Source organism: Octopus bimaculoides, chromosome 7 (assembly GCF_046866305.1).
Source record: "Octopus bimaculoides isolate indiv1 chromosome 7, ASM4686630v1, whole genome shotgun sequence".
In the NCBI taxonomy this organism is placed as follows: domain Eukaryota; kingdom Metazoa; phylum Mollusca; class Cephalopoda; order Octopoda; family Octopodidae; genus Octopus; species Octopus bimaculoides.
Window position 1 is genome coordinate 92,298,161 of NC_142934.1, and position 20,315 is coordinate 92,318,475.

Sequence of the window (20,315 nt, forward strand, 5' to 3'; positions counted from 1 at the left end):
AACACCGGCGTTTCGAAGAGCTAGGCAGGACGCATCATTAAAACAGCTCTTCCCATGGACCGCAAATTAAATTTGTATACACAAATTAAATCTTGCCATGGAGGAATGTTGTGGCGGACAAAAAACAAGACAGGAAAACAAACAGAAAAGGCTTTACGGCCAGACGAGAAAAATTGTTTGTGTATGAACGCTGTGAGGCACGAACTTGAAAGTAGGGACGAAATGGTTCGTGTTTGCTCGGCGACAGCCAAGGAATAAAAGGATTATTGACCGGAAGCATGTGACCATGCCGGTGTAAGGGGAAGAGAGAGAGTGGCAGAGGGAGAAACAAAGGGAGGAAGTAGAAGAATAGGTGAGCAACGAGAGGAAAAGAGAAAGAGAGGAAGTACGAGGGGGGAAAAAGAGATACGTAGTAGTAACAGAGGAAGAACGAGAGGGGTAAAGCGAGATACGTAGTAGTAAAGAGGAAGAACGAGGGGAAGAGAAAGAGTGGTAGAGGGAGAAACAAAGGGAAGAAGTAGAAGAATAGGTGAGCAACGAAAGGAAAAGAGAAAGAGAGGAAGTACGAGGGGGGAAAAAGAGATACGTAGTAGTAACAGAGGAAGAACGAGAGGGGTAAAGCGAGATACGTAGTAGTAAAGAGGAAGAACGAGGGGAAGAGAGAGAGTGGTAGAGGGAGAAACAAAGGGAGGAAGTAGAAGAATAGGTGAGCAACGAAAGGAAAAGAGAAAGAGAGGAAGTACGAGGGGGAAAAAAGAGATACGTAGTAGTAACAGAGGAAGAACGAGAGGGGTAAAGCGAGATACGTAGTAGTAAAGAGGAAGAACGAGAGGGGGAAAAAATGATAGAGGAAGAGAAAGAGAAAGAGATAGAGTAGCGTCGGAAAATATGAAGTTACGAAAAACTACTGACAATTGGAGACGCTGCGTTCAATCATGTAAAAACAAATAGTAAATGAGTATATGCATATATACGTACAGGTATGTGCATACCGACATTATATATATATATACAAATATATAATGTATATTTATATATATATATATATATATATATATATATATAAATATATCATACGTGATTTATCAAACACTTAATTTATCATTATTTAGGAATTTTTTTTTTTGTGGTTTATTATGGCTTTTATTTAATTTAAACTCCAATTGTAGCATTCATCACTTTCCTCCTAACACTGCAACAGTCTAGGGTTCAAAGGCCCACAGCTCTTCAATGTCCTACCACAAAAATTAAGAAATCTGCATATGGTGGAAGTAGATATCTTCAAAAAGGAACTAGGCATCCTCCATTCTGCAATACCAGATGAACCATGACGTGCAGACAAGGGCAGCAGAATCAAACTCCCTTACACACCAAATTGGCCAACAGCTGAGACAAAGGCACATACAGGGGTGGGTGAAGAATTGTTCACCCATCAAATATAATTTTATACTGGCAAAATTACCGAGTGTGCTGGGTGCTTTTTGCATAGCATCAGAATCAAGACAGAGAAAAATATTACAACATTAGTTGTGAAGCAGTCAGAACTGAGATTAAAGTGACAAAAGATGCAAGTAGTTTCACCAGAAATCACCAAATGCATGTAATGAAGCAGAACTCATTAAGTAATTACAGAATATGTAAAAGGTTGAGGAAAAATAATTAACAACAATGTTTCTGGCAGCTCAATTTTAGTCACGATGGAAAACATCTACAGGCCTGACAAAGTTGGAATTTTCATACAGTGGAAATAATGACATGCCAACTGGAAAAAAAAAAAATGGTAAAAATATTCACCATTAAAGACTTTATAGATTGGTAAAGATACCATATTCTGGAATATGTCATTCCACAAAGATAAGGAGATCAAAGTTAATCAGTGAAAATATTGTCGTTAAGAACCAAAAAGGAAGTGAAGTGTCTCCTTATCAAGGTATCAGTCGAGAGAGATGATGAGGCTTGGTGTTTCTTTATCTTTGAAAGAGAATACTTTTAACACAATAGGAGGAATAAGACAGAACAAAAGAACCCCTGCAAAAAGAACACAATAGGAGGAATAGGATGGAACAAAACAACCCTTATTCAGAGACCTTTTGAGTGGGAAGGGCTACTCGACCCGAAGAAAATCCTAACTGGACCCCACCTGCAAGGTCATGTGCCGTTTATCTTGATACAAGATCACCATGTGACACACATGGTTGTGATGCATGTGCCTGGTGTACCCTTATCAGACGGGTAGTTACAATGGGTATACAGGGTTTCATATATTTTACCCCAGTGTCACTTTGATGGCATGTATTGTTCTCTCACTAAATAATAATAATAATCATAAATGTCAAAATTTGGTACTGGGCCAGCAGATTTTGAGGAAATTGGAAGGTTGATTACATTGACCCCAACACATGACTGGTATTCATTTTATCAACTCCAAAGGGATAAAAGACAGTCAATTAGCAGAATTTTGAAGTAAGAATGGAAACCTAGAAGAAATACCACCAAGCAATTCATCTGGCATACCAATGATTGTGCCAACTTGTCACCTTCATCATCATCATCATCGTTTAACGTCCGCTTTCCATGCTAGCATGGGTTGGACGATTTGACTGAGGACTGGTGAAACCGGATGGCAACACCAGGCTCCAATCTAATTTGGCAGAGTTTCTACAGCTGGATGCCCTTCCTAACGCCAACCACTCAGAGAGTGTAGTGGGTGCTTTTACGTGTCACCCATGATAATAATAATCCTTTCTATTATAGGCACAAAGCCTAAAATTTTGGAGAAGGAGATAAGTTGATTACATAGACCCCAGTGTTTCACTGGTACTTAATTTATCTACCTTAAAAGGATGAAAGCAAAGTCAACCTCTGAGGAATTTGAACTCAGAACGTAGCAGCAGATGAAATACCGCAAAATATTTCACCTGGCATGTTAATGATTCTGCCAGTTTGCCGCCTTTTTGGTTACATTAAAAGATTGTTATTATTATTATTAATAATAATAATAATAATAATAATAATAATAGTAATAATCTTCTAATGTAACCAATAAGGTCTCGTTTAAAGCAGGAATCCTTTACTTTAGTGTTTAGATTTAGTCACCTGATCAACAGGCAATGCACAGAGGAAAAGATCAGCCAATGAGGAGGGAGAGAGCCTTTATGCGGTTGCTCATCTGTCTTTGAAAATAACAGATTTGGTTCCCTTCATACAGGAACATTATGGTTAGAATACTTTTGTTCATAGGCTGGTTCAATTGAAACTAGCCTGAGGCAAAATAACAGCAACAACAAAGGAAACATACCACTAATTACAATTAATGTTAATTATGATGATCATTATTATTGTTATTATTAATAGAGATCTCACGTTACTAAACAGACATTCTACTACTGTGTTTATTTAATATATCAACATGAAACTATTGACCTCACTTAACAACTACTCTGTTCGTATTAAATGAAATTCTCTCCACTGAAGTATGCGACATGTTATAGCAGTAAACATAATCTGAGAATTAATTGCTGTTTTTAGACCTCTTAATATTTCCATCCAGTAGACAAGAATGTCATTTGATAAGCGATTTTAAAGTAGTTAGAGACTTGAGACACAAGTTGAGAAGCAAAAAACAAAAGTTATTATTGTAAATTGGTTAATAATGACTTTGAAATACTCTGGCTTTATAACACTAACAAGATGGAGTTATTGTTGAAATAGATGCCTGATGGAAGTTGATAATTAGAGGATGTGAGAGTAAATAAAAACATCAAAATGACAGGAAAATCAGAAAATGATATTTATCACTCCCAAAATATAATAGAGGTAGGAATCCCTGCAAAAGTTCATGAAGAACAACATTTCCTGTGAATTTTCAATCTGTAATTTCAAAATGTTCTTAACCCTAACGCAGATCAGGTCATTTCACAGCATAAGCTACAAATACTGCAGTAGACCACATGCTAAAGTGGCATCGAAATATCTCCAGCAAGGAAGTGGAGACCTTGTCTGAAAATTTAGAGAGAAAGATTTTTATTGGTCTCAGTAGAAAAAAAATCAAATGAAACTTAAGTGTCAGAGTTCTTCGGGCTACAATAATGATGAAGAAATTGCTTATAAAGTGTTGCAATGCATGGCAAATCATAAAAATTTATGAGTATTAAAACATTAGTTAAGCATTAAGAAAGCAGAATGGATTTTCAAATACAAAAGACAAAGAGAACCAGGAAACAGAGATGCTGTTGCAGTAAAGAAAAATGCTGTTGGCTAATTTAGAAAACTTCAAACTATTTCATTAAGCATTATGAGACAAATACAAAAAATAAACAGAATGACTCCAGCTTGTGTTGAAGTAAATCTCATAAAGTAGAACAAAATCAACAGCTTCAAATGTTAAAGTGTTACAAAAAAAAAAGTATATATACAACATTACAGAAAAATCACTGATCTTGTGTTGTTACATGTAAGTTCCATGATGGCTTTGTTCTACCAAAACCAACCAAAGTGCTTCAGTAAGTAAATGCTCCAAAGTGTAAAGTAGCCAGAAAGGTCACACACACACACAAGACCAAACTGACTAATTAGTAACAGATAAAGCAGTCATTTCTATTAGAGGCAGAAAACAAGAAATTTATGGGTAGGTGTTAGCCAATTAAATCAACTCTGGAAAGATGAAAGGCAGAGTTGATCTTGGTAGGGTTTGAACTCAGGACTTAAAAGGATTAGAATGCACACACATGCCTACATACACATATAAAGAAATAATGATGCAAATATACAAATAAACATGTTTGGGCTTAGTATATAAAAATACACACATAGATACATGTAAATATATCCAGGGATTAAAGAGAGACAAAATCTGAAACTATACAGAGGAACATTTGTGTATAAAGCCTATATTTATATATTTACAGAACCGATGTCCATAGAATACAAAAAGTTAAAGAAAACTAAGGATGGGAGCATGGTATTTCAGGTCCAACAACTGTTTCTGGGGGTTCAATAATCTCTCCTCCCTGAAGACGGAAGGTAGATTTATGATAATGTTTATACCCATCCCCTATTGGTTGGATATTTTCAACTGTTTGCACACTCCTTCTGCCAAACTGTAAAGTTACAGGATGTACACTCACCAACACTGATTGTTAAGCGGCAGTGGGAGTACACACACACACACACACACACACACACACACAACCACACACACAACCACACACACACACATACACACAAACACACACACACACACACACACAAACACACACGCATAAACACACACATGATGGGCTTCTTTCAGTTTCCATCTACCAAATCCACTCACAAGGCTTTGGCCAGCCTGAAGCTATAGTAGAAGACACTTGCTCAAGGGGTGGTGCAGTGGGACTGAACCTGGAATCGTGTGTTTGGGAAGCAAACTTCTTAATATACAGCCACAGTTGTGCCTAGCTGATTCTAATGCGACATTTTACTGTTTCCTCAACTCCTTTCTCAAACTCCTATTATGCACTGAATCTGAATTATGCCCCCTTTTGTTTTCTTTGTATTTGAAGCTGCTGGAAGCCTTTACCCCCTGACTTCAAAACCTTAATGTGTTATGGAGTTTCACAAATTTGATATGTACCCCCTTACCATTTGCCTGTTTCTATGGAAAGTGAATATCTTTTGTCATCAACAAAAGACAGCACTTAGATCTTAAGATAGATAGATAAAAATCAATAATGTCAACAATTCAATATCTACCTAGAATTTTGCAAGCTTCCAAACATAGTTACATAGGTAAAAAAAAAAAAAAAGAAGAAAAGAAAAAAAGAAAAGAAAAAAAGAAAAAGAAAAAGAAGAGATGACCTCTCTGAACCTGACCTTTCGGCTTTCCCTCCCTCACCACCATTCCTGTTCCAATTCCAACAAGAAGAGCAGTGCCCAGAGACTTTCCTTACCATCTTTGACTGAAAGGGACAGAGAGCTTAATTCTACCCCTACCCCACCCCACCAATAGATTTTTCATTAATGTCTTCAGAAGAAAATGTACGGAGGTTGAAAGAAATCTCATTTTCCATCTCCAATTTAACTCTCAATCTTTTCCCTTTTTATCTTTTGCTCGTTTCAGTCATTAGACTGCGGCCATGCTGGGGCACCACCTTGAATATATGACAGAGCAGTTGGGCAGGAAACTTTCAGTCCAAAAGAGAGATGGAATCCCACAGGCAGGTGACTTTATGCCACGAATGGTTTGCTGGTGTCGAGAGTAATAAATGACAAGAAACAAAGTTTCAGCTATGAAATCGGTCGTTTGGTCCCCTCCCTAGTGAAGACCCTGAATGAGGGAGTCTCCTGATAAACAAAGCAACCAGATCTCCCTCACCAACTTGAAAAAGGGACAGAAATACTGGATAATATGGCCATGGACATACAATCCTTGATGGGACGGTCAAGGTTGGAATGTTTAGTCATAGACCTACTCTATCAAGGATGAAAAAAAAAAAGGAAAACCTATACATGATGTGCAGGCATGGCCGTGTGGTTGAGAAACTTGCTACCCAACCATATGGTTTCAGGTTCAGCCCCACTGTTCAGTGCCTTGAGCAAGTGCCTTCAACTATAGCCCTGGGCCAACAAAAGCCTTGCGAGTGAATTTGGCAGATGAGAACTGTTGGAAGCCTGTCGTGTGTGTGTGTGTGCAAGTATATATTAACAAGTGAAAGATAAAAGGTTAGGAAATGTCTCTGTGTCCCCGAATTCAAGCTTTAAAATACCAAAATGTCTCACCAACAAACATGAGTTGTGTGTGTATGTGTGTAAATATATTTACGCACATATAAATTATGTTTGTATACACATATACATACATATTACAGGATTTATTCATGAAAAACTTGCACTATTTTATGCCTGATCTTTACTGAAAAAATAACCCAAAGCAACTTATACGGCAAATACTACATATACGAAGGTGCAGGAGTGGCTGTGTGGCTCTTGCTTACCAACCACATGGTTCCGGGTTCAGTCCCACTGCATAGCACCTTGAGAAAGTATCTTCTACTATAGCCTTAGACCAACCAAAGCATTGTGAGTGGATTTGGTAGACGGAAACTGAAAAGAAGCCTGTCGTGTGTATGTGTATGTTTGTGCCTGTGTTTGTCCCCAACATTGCTTGACAACCAATGCTGGTGTTTTTACATCCACATAACTTAGCAGTTCAGCAGCAGTTCAGCAAAAGGGGCCGATAGAATAAGTACTAGGCTTACAAAGATTTTATCCTGAGGTCGATTTGCTTGACTAAAGGCAGTGCTCCAGCATGGTCACAGTCAAATGACTGAAACAAGTAAAAGAATAAAAGAATATATGTATGTGTGTTTACGTCCCCGTAATGTAGTGGTTCGGCAAAAGAGACTGATAGAGTAAGTACTAGTCTTACAAAAATAAGTTCCGAGGTTGATTTGCTCGACTAAGGGTGGTGTTCCAGCATGGCCACAGTCAAATGACTGAAACAAGTAAAAATAAAAAAAAGAATAAATATATATAATATAATAATGGATTCTCCCATCTTTAGACAACATATGAGGGTTCGACAATTTCTTACCGAACAACCTCACAGATGATATGTTTATGGTGATCAAATGTTTGTGTAGACATAAGCTCATTCCCTCCATCAGATCGACATTACCTGCACAGGTGCAACTGGGTGCCACAAGTCAGGTGTTGACATGATCGCAGAGCAACATGAAATGAAGTGCTTTGCTCCAGAACACAACCCAACGTCCTGTCTGGGAATTGAACCCACGATCTTGCAATCATGAGTGCAACACCCTAACCACTAAGCCATGTGCCTTTACAACATATATATACATACATATATATGTACGCCCGACAGACTTGTTGATCAAGGTGATCAAGGTGACATACTAGCACGGATGCCTGTCAAGCGGTGCTGTCATCGAATTTGATTTCGATTTCACTTGCCTCATCAGTTCTTTGCAAGTAGAGTTTATTGTCCAATGAATGAAGGGTATTCATAAGTAGGATGGTTATACACCCCTAGCATAGGCCACGGATTATGGTCTCACTTGGCTTGCCGGTTCTTCTCACGCACTGTATATTTCCAAAGGTCTCGGTCACTAGTCATTGCCTCGGTGAGGCCTAAAGTTCAAAGGTCGTGCTTAACCACCTCATCCCAGGTCTTCCTGGTTCTACCTCTTCCACGGGTTCCTTCAACAGCTAGGGTGTGACACTTTCTCACACAGCTGTCTTCATCCATTCGCAACACATGACCATACCAGCGCAGTCGTCTCTTTTGCACACCACATCTGATGCTTCTTAAAGTACAATAATTATTGAAGAAGAAAAGAGTGAGACTGGCTCTGCACAAAACATACCCATAAAAATAATAGAACCCTGCTGCCTTGTTGGGTAATTTACTGAATGTTTAAAAAAAGGCTAAGGGAGTGATCCCTTACAGAAAAGCTGGAGGGAAAGACCTTAACGTAGACACGTAGAGAGTAGGGAGTTAACATCATCATCATCATCATTTAATGTTTGTTTTCTGTGCTGGATGGGTTTGATTGTTTGAGAGGAGCTGACAAAGCTGGGAGTAGTACCCGGTTCCATTGTTAGTTTTGGCAGAGTTTCTACAGCTGGATGCCCTTCCTAATACCAACCATTTTACAGAGTGTATGAGAAACTTTACATGGCACCATCACCAGTGTTTTTTATGTGGCACCATCACCAGTGCCTTTTATGTGGCACCATCACCAATGCTTTTTATGTGGAGTGCAGTAATTAATTCTGTATTTTTACCTCCAGTGCAGCACAAAACGAAGAAGATTCAGAAGTATTGGTTTGAACTGTAAGAAAACAGCTTTAACATCCTTGTATGGAGATGGAGAGTATTTAAATGATAGCAGTTGGATAATGAAATGATGAACAATCATCCCAAGGAAGCAACAAAAGAAGTAAGATGAGGGTAGGACTGTTCAAGAAAGGAGATGACAAGGGGTTGTGACATACAGCAGTGGGATGCTATAGTGGAGAAGATACACTGAAACCAGGCAAACATGGAAAAACATATGCACACACGCACATATATACACAGGCACAGGCATGGCACAGGCGCAGGCATGGCACAGGAGCAGGCCTGGCACAGGAGCAGGCCTGGCTGTGTGGGTAAGAAGCTTGCTTCCCCAACCATGAGGTCTTGAGTTCAGTCCCCTGTGCCAGGTGTTATCTACTCAAGTTCCAGGCTGACCTAAGCCATATCAGTGAATTTGGTAGCAATACATGGATGTGTGCGTGTGTGTGTGTGTGTGTGTGTTTGCGTGTTTGCGTGTTTGCGCGTACCCTTGTCTACACATCAAGTGATGAGTATAAATGAGCATCATAATCATCATCATCATACAAGAGAGGTTGTTCATTTGCAGACTTGTGTGAAACCCCTGTCTGGCCAAGGGCAAATGCACAGGGGATCGGCAACCACAGGGTGTTCAAAAAGTCTCTCCACAGTAAGTATTTTATTGCGAAATAAATAATCTATAAGATGGTATAAAGACTACATAAGAATATATTAGACTTTACAAGACTTTAAAAAAACTTTATAAGAAGTGTTAAAAGTGTCGTTCTTTATTTTCAATACGTAAGTTGACTCTTCTACACATTATGAAACACATCTTGGAGAGTCTGAATTGGTATGGACCATGTGAAGGTTATTATTGCGTGTTGTAGCTCAATAATGGTTTTCAGGCAATTCTTGTACACTGATCCTTTACTTCCTCCCCAGAAATAAAAGTCTGGCAGTGTTAAATCAGGTGATCTTGGTGGCCAAAGTCTCTTCGAAATAATCCTTTCACCGAAAAATTCACTGCAGAGACATTTTGAAGACCCTGTAGAAAGGCAACTGGCCAAAGGAAGTCTGCCTTAACAAATTCTACTTGATACATACAGGTATGTAAAAGTGGACATTGAATAATGATGATGATGATATATATATATATATATATATATACAGATGATGATATATATATATATATATACACACACATATATACACACATATATACACACACATATATATATATATATACATGTATATATACATATGTATATATATATAGAGAGAGAGAGAGAGTGAGACAGAGATATATATGTGATGATGATGATAATGATGATATAACTGTCGATGTCCACAACTCAAAGTCTTGTAGCCGTTCTGCTGTTTTCTTACTGAAGCTGTAATTTCCTTTAACTTGTGGACAGGCAGAAATGGTAACTTATTTGACCTGTCAGTATCATCATCATCATCATCATCATCGTTTAACGTCCGCTTTCCATGCTAGCATGGGTTGGACGATTTGACTGAGGACTGGTGAAACCGGATGGCAACACCAGGCTCCAGTCTTATAGCCATGTGTTTTGTGAATGATAACCTTGTTGGTTATAGGTTTCCGATAGACCAATTAGTGGTTCACTGAATCTTTGAGAGGAAGACTGACAAGAAAGGGTCGGTGGAACTCAAGCGCAACAGAAACCATATTTTTGATTAATGCACTGGATTATTGACAATTTCATCACTGGCATGAAGATTTTCTCTGACAAACACATCTATATATACCTGTGTGTGTGTGTGTGAAGGCTCGTGGCCTTGTGGTTAGGGTGTTGCACATGTGATCTAGTGACCATGGGTTCAATTCCCAGACCAAGTGAAATGTTGTGTTCTTGAGCAAAATACTTCATTTCGCATCACCCCAGTTCACTTGGCTGTAAATGGGTCATTCAGCGAAAAACAAATACCAGTGATGTACATTTACACATAAATATAAATGTATATGTTTGTATGTATATGTGTGTGTGTGTATATATATATATATATATATATACACACACACACACACACACACACACACACACACACACATTTGCATATACACACACACACACACACACGCATTTGCATATATACTCTTTTACTTGTTTTCAGTCTTTTGACTGTGGCCATGCTGGAGCACCGCCTTTAGTCGAGCAAATCGACCCCAGGACTTATTTTTAGAAGCTTAGTACTTATTCTATCGGTCTCTCTTGCCGAACCGCTAAGTTACGGGGACATAAACACACCAACATCGGTTGTCAAGCGATGTTGGGGAGACAAACACAGACACACAAACACATACACATATATATATATATACACACACATATACGACGGGCTTCTTTCAGTTTCCGTCTACCAAATCCACTCACAAGGCTTTGGTCGGCCCGAGGCTATAGTAGAAGACACTTGCCCAAGATGCCACGCAGTGGGAGTGAACCCGGGACCATGTGGTTTTGTAAGCAAGCTACTTACCACACAGCCACTCCTACATATATATATATATATATATATATATATATATATATATACACACACACTCATATATACATACACATACACACACATACATATATAAACAACATCATCATCATCGTTTAATGTTTGCCTTCCATGCTGGCATGGGTGGGATGGTTTGACAGGAGCTGACCAGGCAGGTGCCTGTACCAGACTTCTGTGTCTGTTTTGGCAGGATTTTTGCAGCTGGATGCCCTTCCTAAAACCAACAACCACTCAGCAGAGTGGACACATACACACATAAACATATATACACCTTAATGGTTTCAGCACAGTTTCCTTCTGTCAAATTCCACTCACAAACGTTAAGTAGAGAGAAGTTATTCAAGGTAGCATGTACTAAGGGAAGGGGGGTTGTCAAACAGAACCCAAGACCATGTGGTTGAGAAACAAGCTTCTTACCACACAGCCAAGCCTGCACCTATGTTCGACAAAAGCATTAATGGCTAATATTCTATGGAGAGCAAAGGGCTTAAGTGAGATCGCTTATGATTTTGGGTTGATTTAAGCAATTATAGTTCCAACATACAAATTTCAGGTTGTTCACCAAAGCAAGAAAGAACACCAATTCCATCGACAATCTTTAGAAACATGGTGAAGAAAGGAAATCCCAAATGTTTCGAAATTTTAAATCTGAGGATAATATGTCCTTACAGTCGAATAGGTATTGTGATCCATGGGAGACCTCTATAAGGTCTTTGCACCTGTGAGAAATAGCAGTCACCTTGCCCTTCATAAATACTCCCCCTCCCCACTTAGTTGTAGGGGTTTTTTCCTCGTTCTTTTTTCAGTTTTAGAAGTTACTGAGTGATCACACTAATGCCAGTGCCTACCACCACCAAATAAAAAAAAAAACACCCAGTATGCACCATAAAGTGGTTGGTGTTAGGAAGGTCATCAAGGATTTCGATGCAACCCTTTAGTTTGCTGGATGCTATCAAACCATCCAACCCATGCCAGCATGGAAAACAGATGTTAAATGACAATGATGGGGGTGATGATGATGGTGGTGGTGGTGGTGGTGGTGGTGGTGATTGTTTCTCAAATTACACCTTAACATCAATTTCGGTGGGGAAAAGGGTTAAGTCGAATGCATTAACCCCATTGCTCAACAGGTCCTTATTTTATTGACCCTGAAAGGGTGAAAGGCAAAGTCAACCTCAGTGAAATTCGAACTCAGAACGCAAGGACAGATGAAATGCTGCAAAAGTAGTTTGCCCAGCATGCTAACGATTCTGCCAGCTCAGCGCAGTATCACACCTTACCATTATTTACATTTGACAGATATTTGTCCTCATCTTGTTTGTTATTAACACCACATTTCAGCTGATATACCCTCTAGCCTTCATCAGGTTCTCATTCCTAAGGTATTTTTCAAAGTTGTTATTATTATTATTATTATTATTCAGGTCACTACCTGGAATTGAACTCGGAATCTTGGGGTTAGTAGCCCGTGCTCTTAACCACTACGCCATATGCCCATGTAAATAATGTACCTAATTCCTCATCTCTTAAATATAGAACTGTACACCTTAAACGTCTTAAATGAGAAGCAGACACACTGAATAATGTACTCATAAAACACACTCTTCAAATGATGGAAGATGGACACAAATAGAATATTTTCCATTACAGGTCTGCTTGATTAGAGCTGACCCGAGATTAAACAACAACAACAACAACAAAGGGAGACAGAAATTGCAAGAGTAAGAAAAGAAGCGATTATTATTAGGCAGAGGTCAGATCATGCAGAGCTGAGTAAAAGCCAGCCAGCCACACACCACATCTAAACAGCAGAAGAGGAAAAAATAGCCGTACACTATACTTGCATATTCAGCAGATTTTTACTACATCAGCTTAGAATGTTAAATGAATGGTAAAACGATGATGATGATGATGATGATGATGATGATGATGATGATGATGGAAAAATTCTAAACATTGGTCATCTCAAAGGAAAGACACACTGGAGAAGATAGTTCCTGATCTACAAAATGACAGGAGAAGTTGGGGATGAGATGCCTTTCCTCATAGGCTTTCTGTGATTTTGACTGACCTGACAACTGACTCTCTCGCAAAATTGCACCATCCTGCCTCGAGGAAGAGCAAGGGATACACAAGATAGTAAAGCCCTAGATACATGTTGCTCCAGAGGATGGGATGGGCATGGTTGGAACAACTTGGTCATAAATTTGTTCAATCAAGTTTGGTCTGGAACTAATAACAACAAAAAAAAAAACACAACATAACTAATAGTTAACACTGCATCAAGTCAATGGAGCTGGAGTTCAATACAGAATTTATATATATATATATATATAATCATTGCCATCTTTATATATATATAGTAATAATAATAATAATCCATGGATGGAATTTATAAATATTTTAATGCATCACTATGCATATTTCTACAAATCACGTTTCTTACAATCATAGTCCATATTCCTGGGATAATTACAGTACAATGTGTGATACCCAAGAAAATCAAGTGCCTATATATATATATATATATATATATATATATATATATATATATATATATATATATATATAGGCACTTGATTTTCTTGGGTATCTCTTGGGATTTTCTTGGGTATATATATATATATATATATATATATATATATATATGTATGTATGTATACATTATGACACTCTATCAGTTATGATAAGAAGGGTTCCAGTTGATCCAATCAACGGAACAGCCTGCTCGTGAAATTAACGTGCAAGTGGCTGAGCACTCCACAGACACGTGTACTCTTAATGTAGTTCTCGGGTAGATTCAGTGTGACACTGAGTGTGACAAGGCTTTGAAATACAGGTACACGAAAAACAAGAAGAAAGAGTGAGGGAAAGTTGTGGTGAAAGAGTACAAGGTTCGCCACCAGCCCCTGCTGGAGCCTCGCTACATAAACACTCACGACGTCTGGTCTGGGAATCGAAACCGTGATCCTATGACCACAATCCTACTGCCTAACCACTAGGCCATTGCGCCTCCACTATATATATATATATATATATATATATTTATAAACATAATTAAGGGATCAGCAAGCATTTGCTTCACCATATACCGAAGTTCAGAAATAGCAGCTAAAAAAGCTGAGACTCCAACAGATAGCATTACTTGTAACTCACAAAGGCAAAACCAAGAAGAAAAAACACATTGTTTTTTCTTCTTGGTTTTGCCTTTGTGAGTTACAAGTAATGCTATCTGTTGGAGTCTCAGCTTTTTTAGCTGCTATTTCTGAACTTCGGTATATGGTGAAGCAAATGCTTGCTGATCCCTTAATTATGTTTATAAATGTATGGGAACTTTTAAATAAGTTCTCCACCGATAATGGTGCTTACATACCGAAGGGCTTGGTAAAAATTATTAATTGTTGATTTATTAATAAATTAATAAATTGACAAATCTTTACCCTTTTAATTTGTAATAATTATATATATATATATATATATATATATATATATATATATATATATATATAAGGCGGTGCTCTAGCATGGCCACAGTCAAATGACTGAGACAAATATAAAAATATATATATTCCAGGACTGAATAGTTATTTTTTGTTGTCTTTTTCTTTTTTTCTTTTCTCCAAGATTTGGAAATGTTTCACTCTGGAACAGTTTCCAATAAGTAAGAAAACAGAACATACCCATTTCTCCTTATTGATTTCTGATAGAAGTACAAGACTTAAAAAAAAAATCTGTAAGGAGTATAATTGAATAAATTGATTGCAGGATATGCCTGGGACCTGGAGAGACGAAAGCCAAAATGAATTCCAGTGGAATCCAAAGCTAGATACAAGATATTTTTAGTCTGGCACTCTACGTCCTACTTTATCAATTCGCCACCCATCACAAATATATTTTGAAGTTATTTTGATTTCGAATATGCTTTATGAGGAGAGGAAAAATTATTAGGATTTTCTGGCAATGAAAAAAATGAATCCAAAAAGAGAATAGAAAATAGTTAAGAACTTCAACTGGAAAATTTCTCTTTGCACACATAGCTAGGCAAGTTCCTATCGACTTTTAATATAGAAACCACATGTTCTATGCCAAAACTGTATGGCAATATGTTCCAACAATGTGGATACAATGTTGGATATATATTTGGAGCAGTTCTTTAGTCTGAAGAAAAAGTTTCCAATAAGTGAAATATTAATGAGAAAGAATGCTACTTAGATTTACACGCTTTCTATTTTGTGGAAAACATTTTAAAGCTGAAATAAAAAAAAAAAAAGCCCAAAATTAAGCAGATTTATATAACCTGTATTAAAAGTTAAGAGATAATAAAGCTGCTAATCTGCAGAATAATTAATTTAATAAGTATTAATTGTAAAATTACAACAGTTTATAAGGGCGGCGAACTGAATGAATTGTTAATGCACCGGGTAAGAGGGTCACCAACATTTCATCCGTCTTGGCGTCCTGAGTTCAAATTCCGCCAAGTCGACTTTGTCTTTTATCCTTTTTTTAGGGGGGGGGTCGATAAAATAAGTACCAGTTGAACCCTCGCTTAGTCTCTCCCCCAAACCTGCTGGCCTAGTGCCAAAATTTGAAACCAATATTACAACAGTTACAGACAAGGTGTATCGAAGTCGGTAGTGCCGCAGACAAAACACCATGCGGTATTAAGTTGTATTTCTATCCACAATCAGTTAAAACACCGGAGTCGACACAAAGTCAAGTAATAGGGTCGATATAATTGGCTAAACCCTTCCCAACAACATGACACTGGGCCTATGTTAAAAAGAAAAATCAATATTACCCAAGTATAGAATGACTAGAGAAAATATAATAGACGGGGAGGAGGAGAAAGAGAGAAGAGAGATGTAGAGTCAATCAAATAGTATTAAACATCCAGACAAAACAAGAGAGAGAAAAAGTGTATTAGAAATGAGTAAAACGGAGAGAAGAGGTGGCGACGAGGATTAAAAATGAAAGAAAGAGAAAGAGAAACGAAATAAAAATGAGGAAAAATTAGGTGAAGGGAATTATAGAATATTGTAAAATAAAGAGGAGAGGATTAGAGAGAATGTGACATGAAAAAAAAAAGGGGGGAAAGAATTATTTGAAGGGAAAGAGAGAAAAGCGATAGAGATGAAAGATAAAGGAAGGCTTTAGAAAGGGAAAACACTGCATGTGCAGAGGAAGTTTGTTAGAATAAGCAAATCTAAAATGCTGAGTGTGTCAGTGAAAACAGGCTCTACATTGCAAAACAAGCAGAAGTCATGTTCCTTTTAGATATTTATGAAGATAATAATATAGGGAATTATGTCAACGGAGGATACGTGTGTGTGTGTGGCTGAGGGGGGTGACAACAAGACAGCATTATATTCCTTTATATTCCACCATCATCCCCTCCACTTTTATTCGGTTTTCTCTCTGACTTGACATCAGCTACCAAGTAATTAGATTCTTCTTTAAAGTTACAATGTATATCATTGAATAATAATAATGTATATCATGAAAGTGAATATGGGGTGGGGGGTAAATTTATAAACAGCGTTGTCTTAGCTTTCAAAATACATTTATTCTTCTCGTACCATTTTATGGTTCTTTTTGAACTTCCATCATCGTGAAAATAAATCATATTTATTCTTTAATTTAATGAGCAGAATCAGATTTTACAGGGCAGAGTTTCAGATGATTTTACAAAATAATCTATGCAGTTCAGTATCTTTATACTTCCAACGTTGAAATCCAATCCCTGTATGGGGTGGGGGAAACGCTGAAATCCTATCTCCGTGGAGACAAGTTCTTAGTCAATAACAAAATTCAGATACTTGGGGAAGAAGGAGACAAAGAATAATTCATTCGATTATTAACTAGTTTATATATATATATATATATATATATATATATATATATATATATATATATATATATATATAATATATATATATATCAACACACACACACACACACATACACGCGCGCGCACCAATTGCTTCTCACTGCGCAAAGTGGTACCAGAGAAGGGATGATGCTGGTTATATATGAGTCAAGTAGTACTCTTTCTTCCTCACAGACTTTCATCTTCCCACTTCCAAAATGGTCAGCAGTAATTAAAAATAAAATTGAGAAGCAAATGCTTAATTATAATTTTCGAAGAATTATAATTATGAATTTAGTTCTGGACAGAAGAAATATCAAGAATTTGGGTGGAGATAAACAGATTACCAGTGAATAAAAAAAAATGTTACTCTTCGTAATTGAAGAGATTTAGGTTATTTCTGCCGATTTTTGAGGTTTGGGTCTTATTATAAAAATGTATAAAACTATCTTTTTCTTGAGATAAAAACCATTAATTATTTAGACACAGGTGCCCTTTATTTAATTATGTATTTGGGGTGGGTGGACTTTCTTCTGAAACAATGTGCGAAGCTTATCTTGTTATTTCTAAGTTTTCGAAATATGAGTTAAAGATTTTTGGCAAAACAGTAAAGTCATAAACTGAAGTGACAATACATAGAGGCGAGGTACTTTCGTACGTCTCTTCAGACCATGGATCTAATACTGGAAAGTTCCCTGATAAGGAGGAAGGAATTATTTTATGGAAGGCGAACAGTTACCCATGCATGCAAGTTTTCTATTTCCATGCCACCGTTTGACAGTAGTGTTTTCATAACACACACATAATATGCGTGTGTGCGTGTTTCATGCTTCATTTCGTTACCTTCATATCTCAAACTATTTGGCACAAAATCTATTTGACTCCTCACCTAAACTCATTTCCCAGCCTTCAAATTTTCATTTCCACTTTTTAAAAAATGTCTTTCAAACAAACATTCTTCGAATTGATGTTAGTTCACTTCCAGTATAGAATTAATTCAATTTTCGTCCTGGTGTGTCTACATTACGCCTCTGTATTAGTACCTGTGTGTGTGTGTGTGTGTGTGATAGATGAGGCTAATTTTGTACACAGAAAAGCCAAGTGACAAAAATATTTACCAAGATTTCTCCAAAGGATAAATTACTGGACTAGTTTAACAAATATGTTTTAAAAGTTATTTCCTAATTTCGTCTAACATATATATTGAGGTGTATTATTTATAATCGAGGCAATAGTTATTTATCACTAAGTTAGTAGAGAAGAGCTGGAAAGAGACCTCTTAAACGAAGATAGTTAAAAATGGTCGTGATGTTGGGGGATGACTAGAGACAAATAAACAAACAATGATGAACGAAATAGTTCGATCGATGTAGGGTAAACAGATGAATATATCGATAAATGAAAGTATCAATAGACAGATGATAAGCAGAAATATATTGAGATTGTTTACATATAATTTACAGCCACTTACTTTCTCTTGCGTTTTGATCCTTCCACTTTATCGAGGGCCTTCTCAACACATTCGGTTAATTCAGTCCAGTCAGCATGTAGACCACAAATCCATCCAGTGGAATAGCGACTAAATAACCAGTTCTTGTTAGAATGTGTCAAGCAGTTACATCGTTTTCTCCGGCGGACACACTCACAAGGTCTATCCACGACTAAGTTCCTAATGAGGTGTCGACCGAACGTGGAACCACCAGTTTTCTGTATGTGCAAGAACACAATGACATCTTCCTTTTCCATATCTAACTGGAAATCTCTTTGGAGATCTGAGATGGAGAAGTTATAGGTGTCCAACGGCAAGTGAATAATATCACTCGTCACATCAACATTACTGACGGTGTTGTTGATAATGTGGTGAAGTAAGGCGACAGGAGGGGAATGCTGTTGTAAGACGAGGGTCTGTGCGCCGAAAAAACGACTCGGCGTGAAATTGGACGGTCCTAGGGGACAGAAATAACCAAGAACGATAACGCCAAATAACACCATACATACTGTTAAGAAGAACAACTTCCTGCACTTGACCGGTTGATTTGGAATCAGATTCATGTCTCTCGGATGCCGCAGTGGCATTTTCTTCTGCTTCCTTCCCACTCTTCTTCTTCTTCTTTCTCTTTCTGTCACAATCTCTCTCCCTTTCGCTCTCTCTCATACACACAACATACACACATGCGATCTTTTACTCTCAATCTCTCCTCTACAAGTCCGAGGAAGAGATGAGAAGATAAAACATACATACACGCAACACACACACACGGGCACCAAATGAAAACTCGTTCTCAAGTCGTTCGAGGTAATTAGTTTTCCAAAGAATCGTGTGAAATAAAAACAATCAGGGTTAATTAGGAAGGTTTCACATAGGCAGAAGTCAGAATTAGAACCTGATGTCGAGAAAGCATGAAGCAGTGGTGAACATGAGTGACAATGACATTACACATCAGCAATCCTCTGGCAGCCGCGATTGTATCTTCCGATGTTTTACTTAATGTTGTTGTGATGCTGATGGAGATGATCTGGAAGAAGAATTCTTCCCTCACATCGTTTCCTTTCTCCACACTCTCCTTTCTTCTCAATAATCTGAAATACTCCTCCGATTCATTTTCTCCGTTTGCCCAGATAGAATATTCACAGTTCTCACTAAAGTAAGATCGCCTCTTCATTCACCGACCTTCTTCTCCTGCCAGACACTTTTACCATGACAAGAAGTACTCAGGCTACACAAGAAACACATGAGTATTTCGTCATCAGTTTCTGCGTACATAAGTACACTACACTTTACGCACCACACCAACACTGACGCTTTCATTCATTTAATCCGCTCTCTATACCTCTCCCTGCTACTCCCCTCACGCCTTTTCATTACGTCCCTCTCGGTTATTTATATCTCTCTTTCTCTCTCTCTATCTCTCCCTCTCGGTTATTTATATCTCTCTTTCTCTCTCTCTATCTCTCCCCCTCTGCCTCTTTTCCTTACAATATAATTTTTTCGGTTTTCCTGTATCTCTCTACTTTCAACCCAATTACGATATTATAGCTGCTTCCTCTCTCTCTCTCTGCGAACATATATATATATTTATACACACACACGCACACATA

The 20,315-nt window shown here is 37.7% G+C and overlaps 1 protein-coding gene across 1 annotated transcript in view; it reads right to left on the reverse strand.

Moving 5' to 3' along the window:
- The window catches only part of LOC106875812 (heparan-sulfate 6-O-sulfotransferase 2), a 60,235-nt gene extending 40,296 nt beyond the window's left edge, over window positions 1–19,939 (reverse strand). Inside the window, exon 1 of the mRNA XM_052969798.2 lies at window positions 18,688–19,939. Within this exon, the coding sequence (XP_052825758.1) occupies window positions 18,688–19,292 (605 nt within the window). The 5' untranslated portion in view covers window positions 19,293–19,939. The remainder of the gene's footprint in view (window positions 1–18,687) is intronic.
- Window positions 19,940–20,315: the final 376 nt, after the last annotated feature.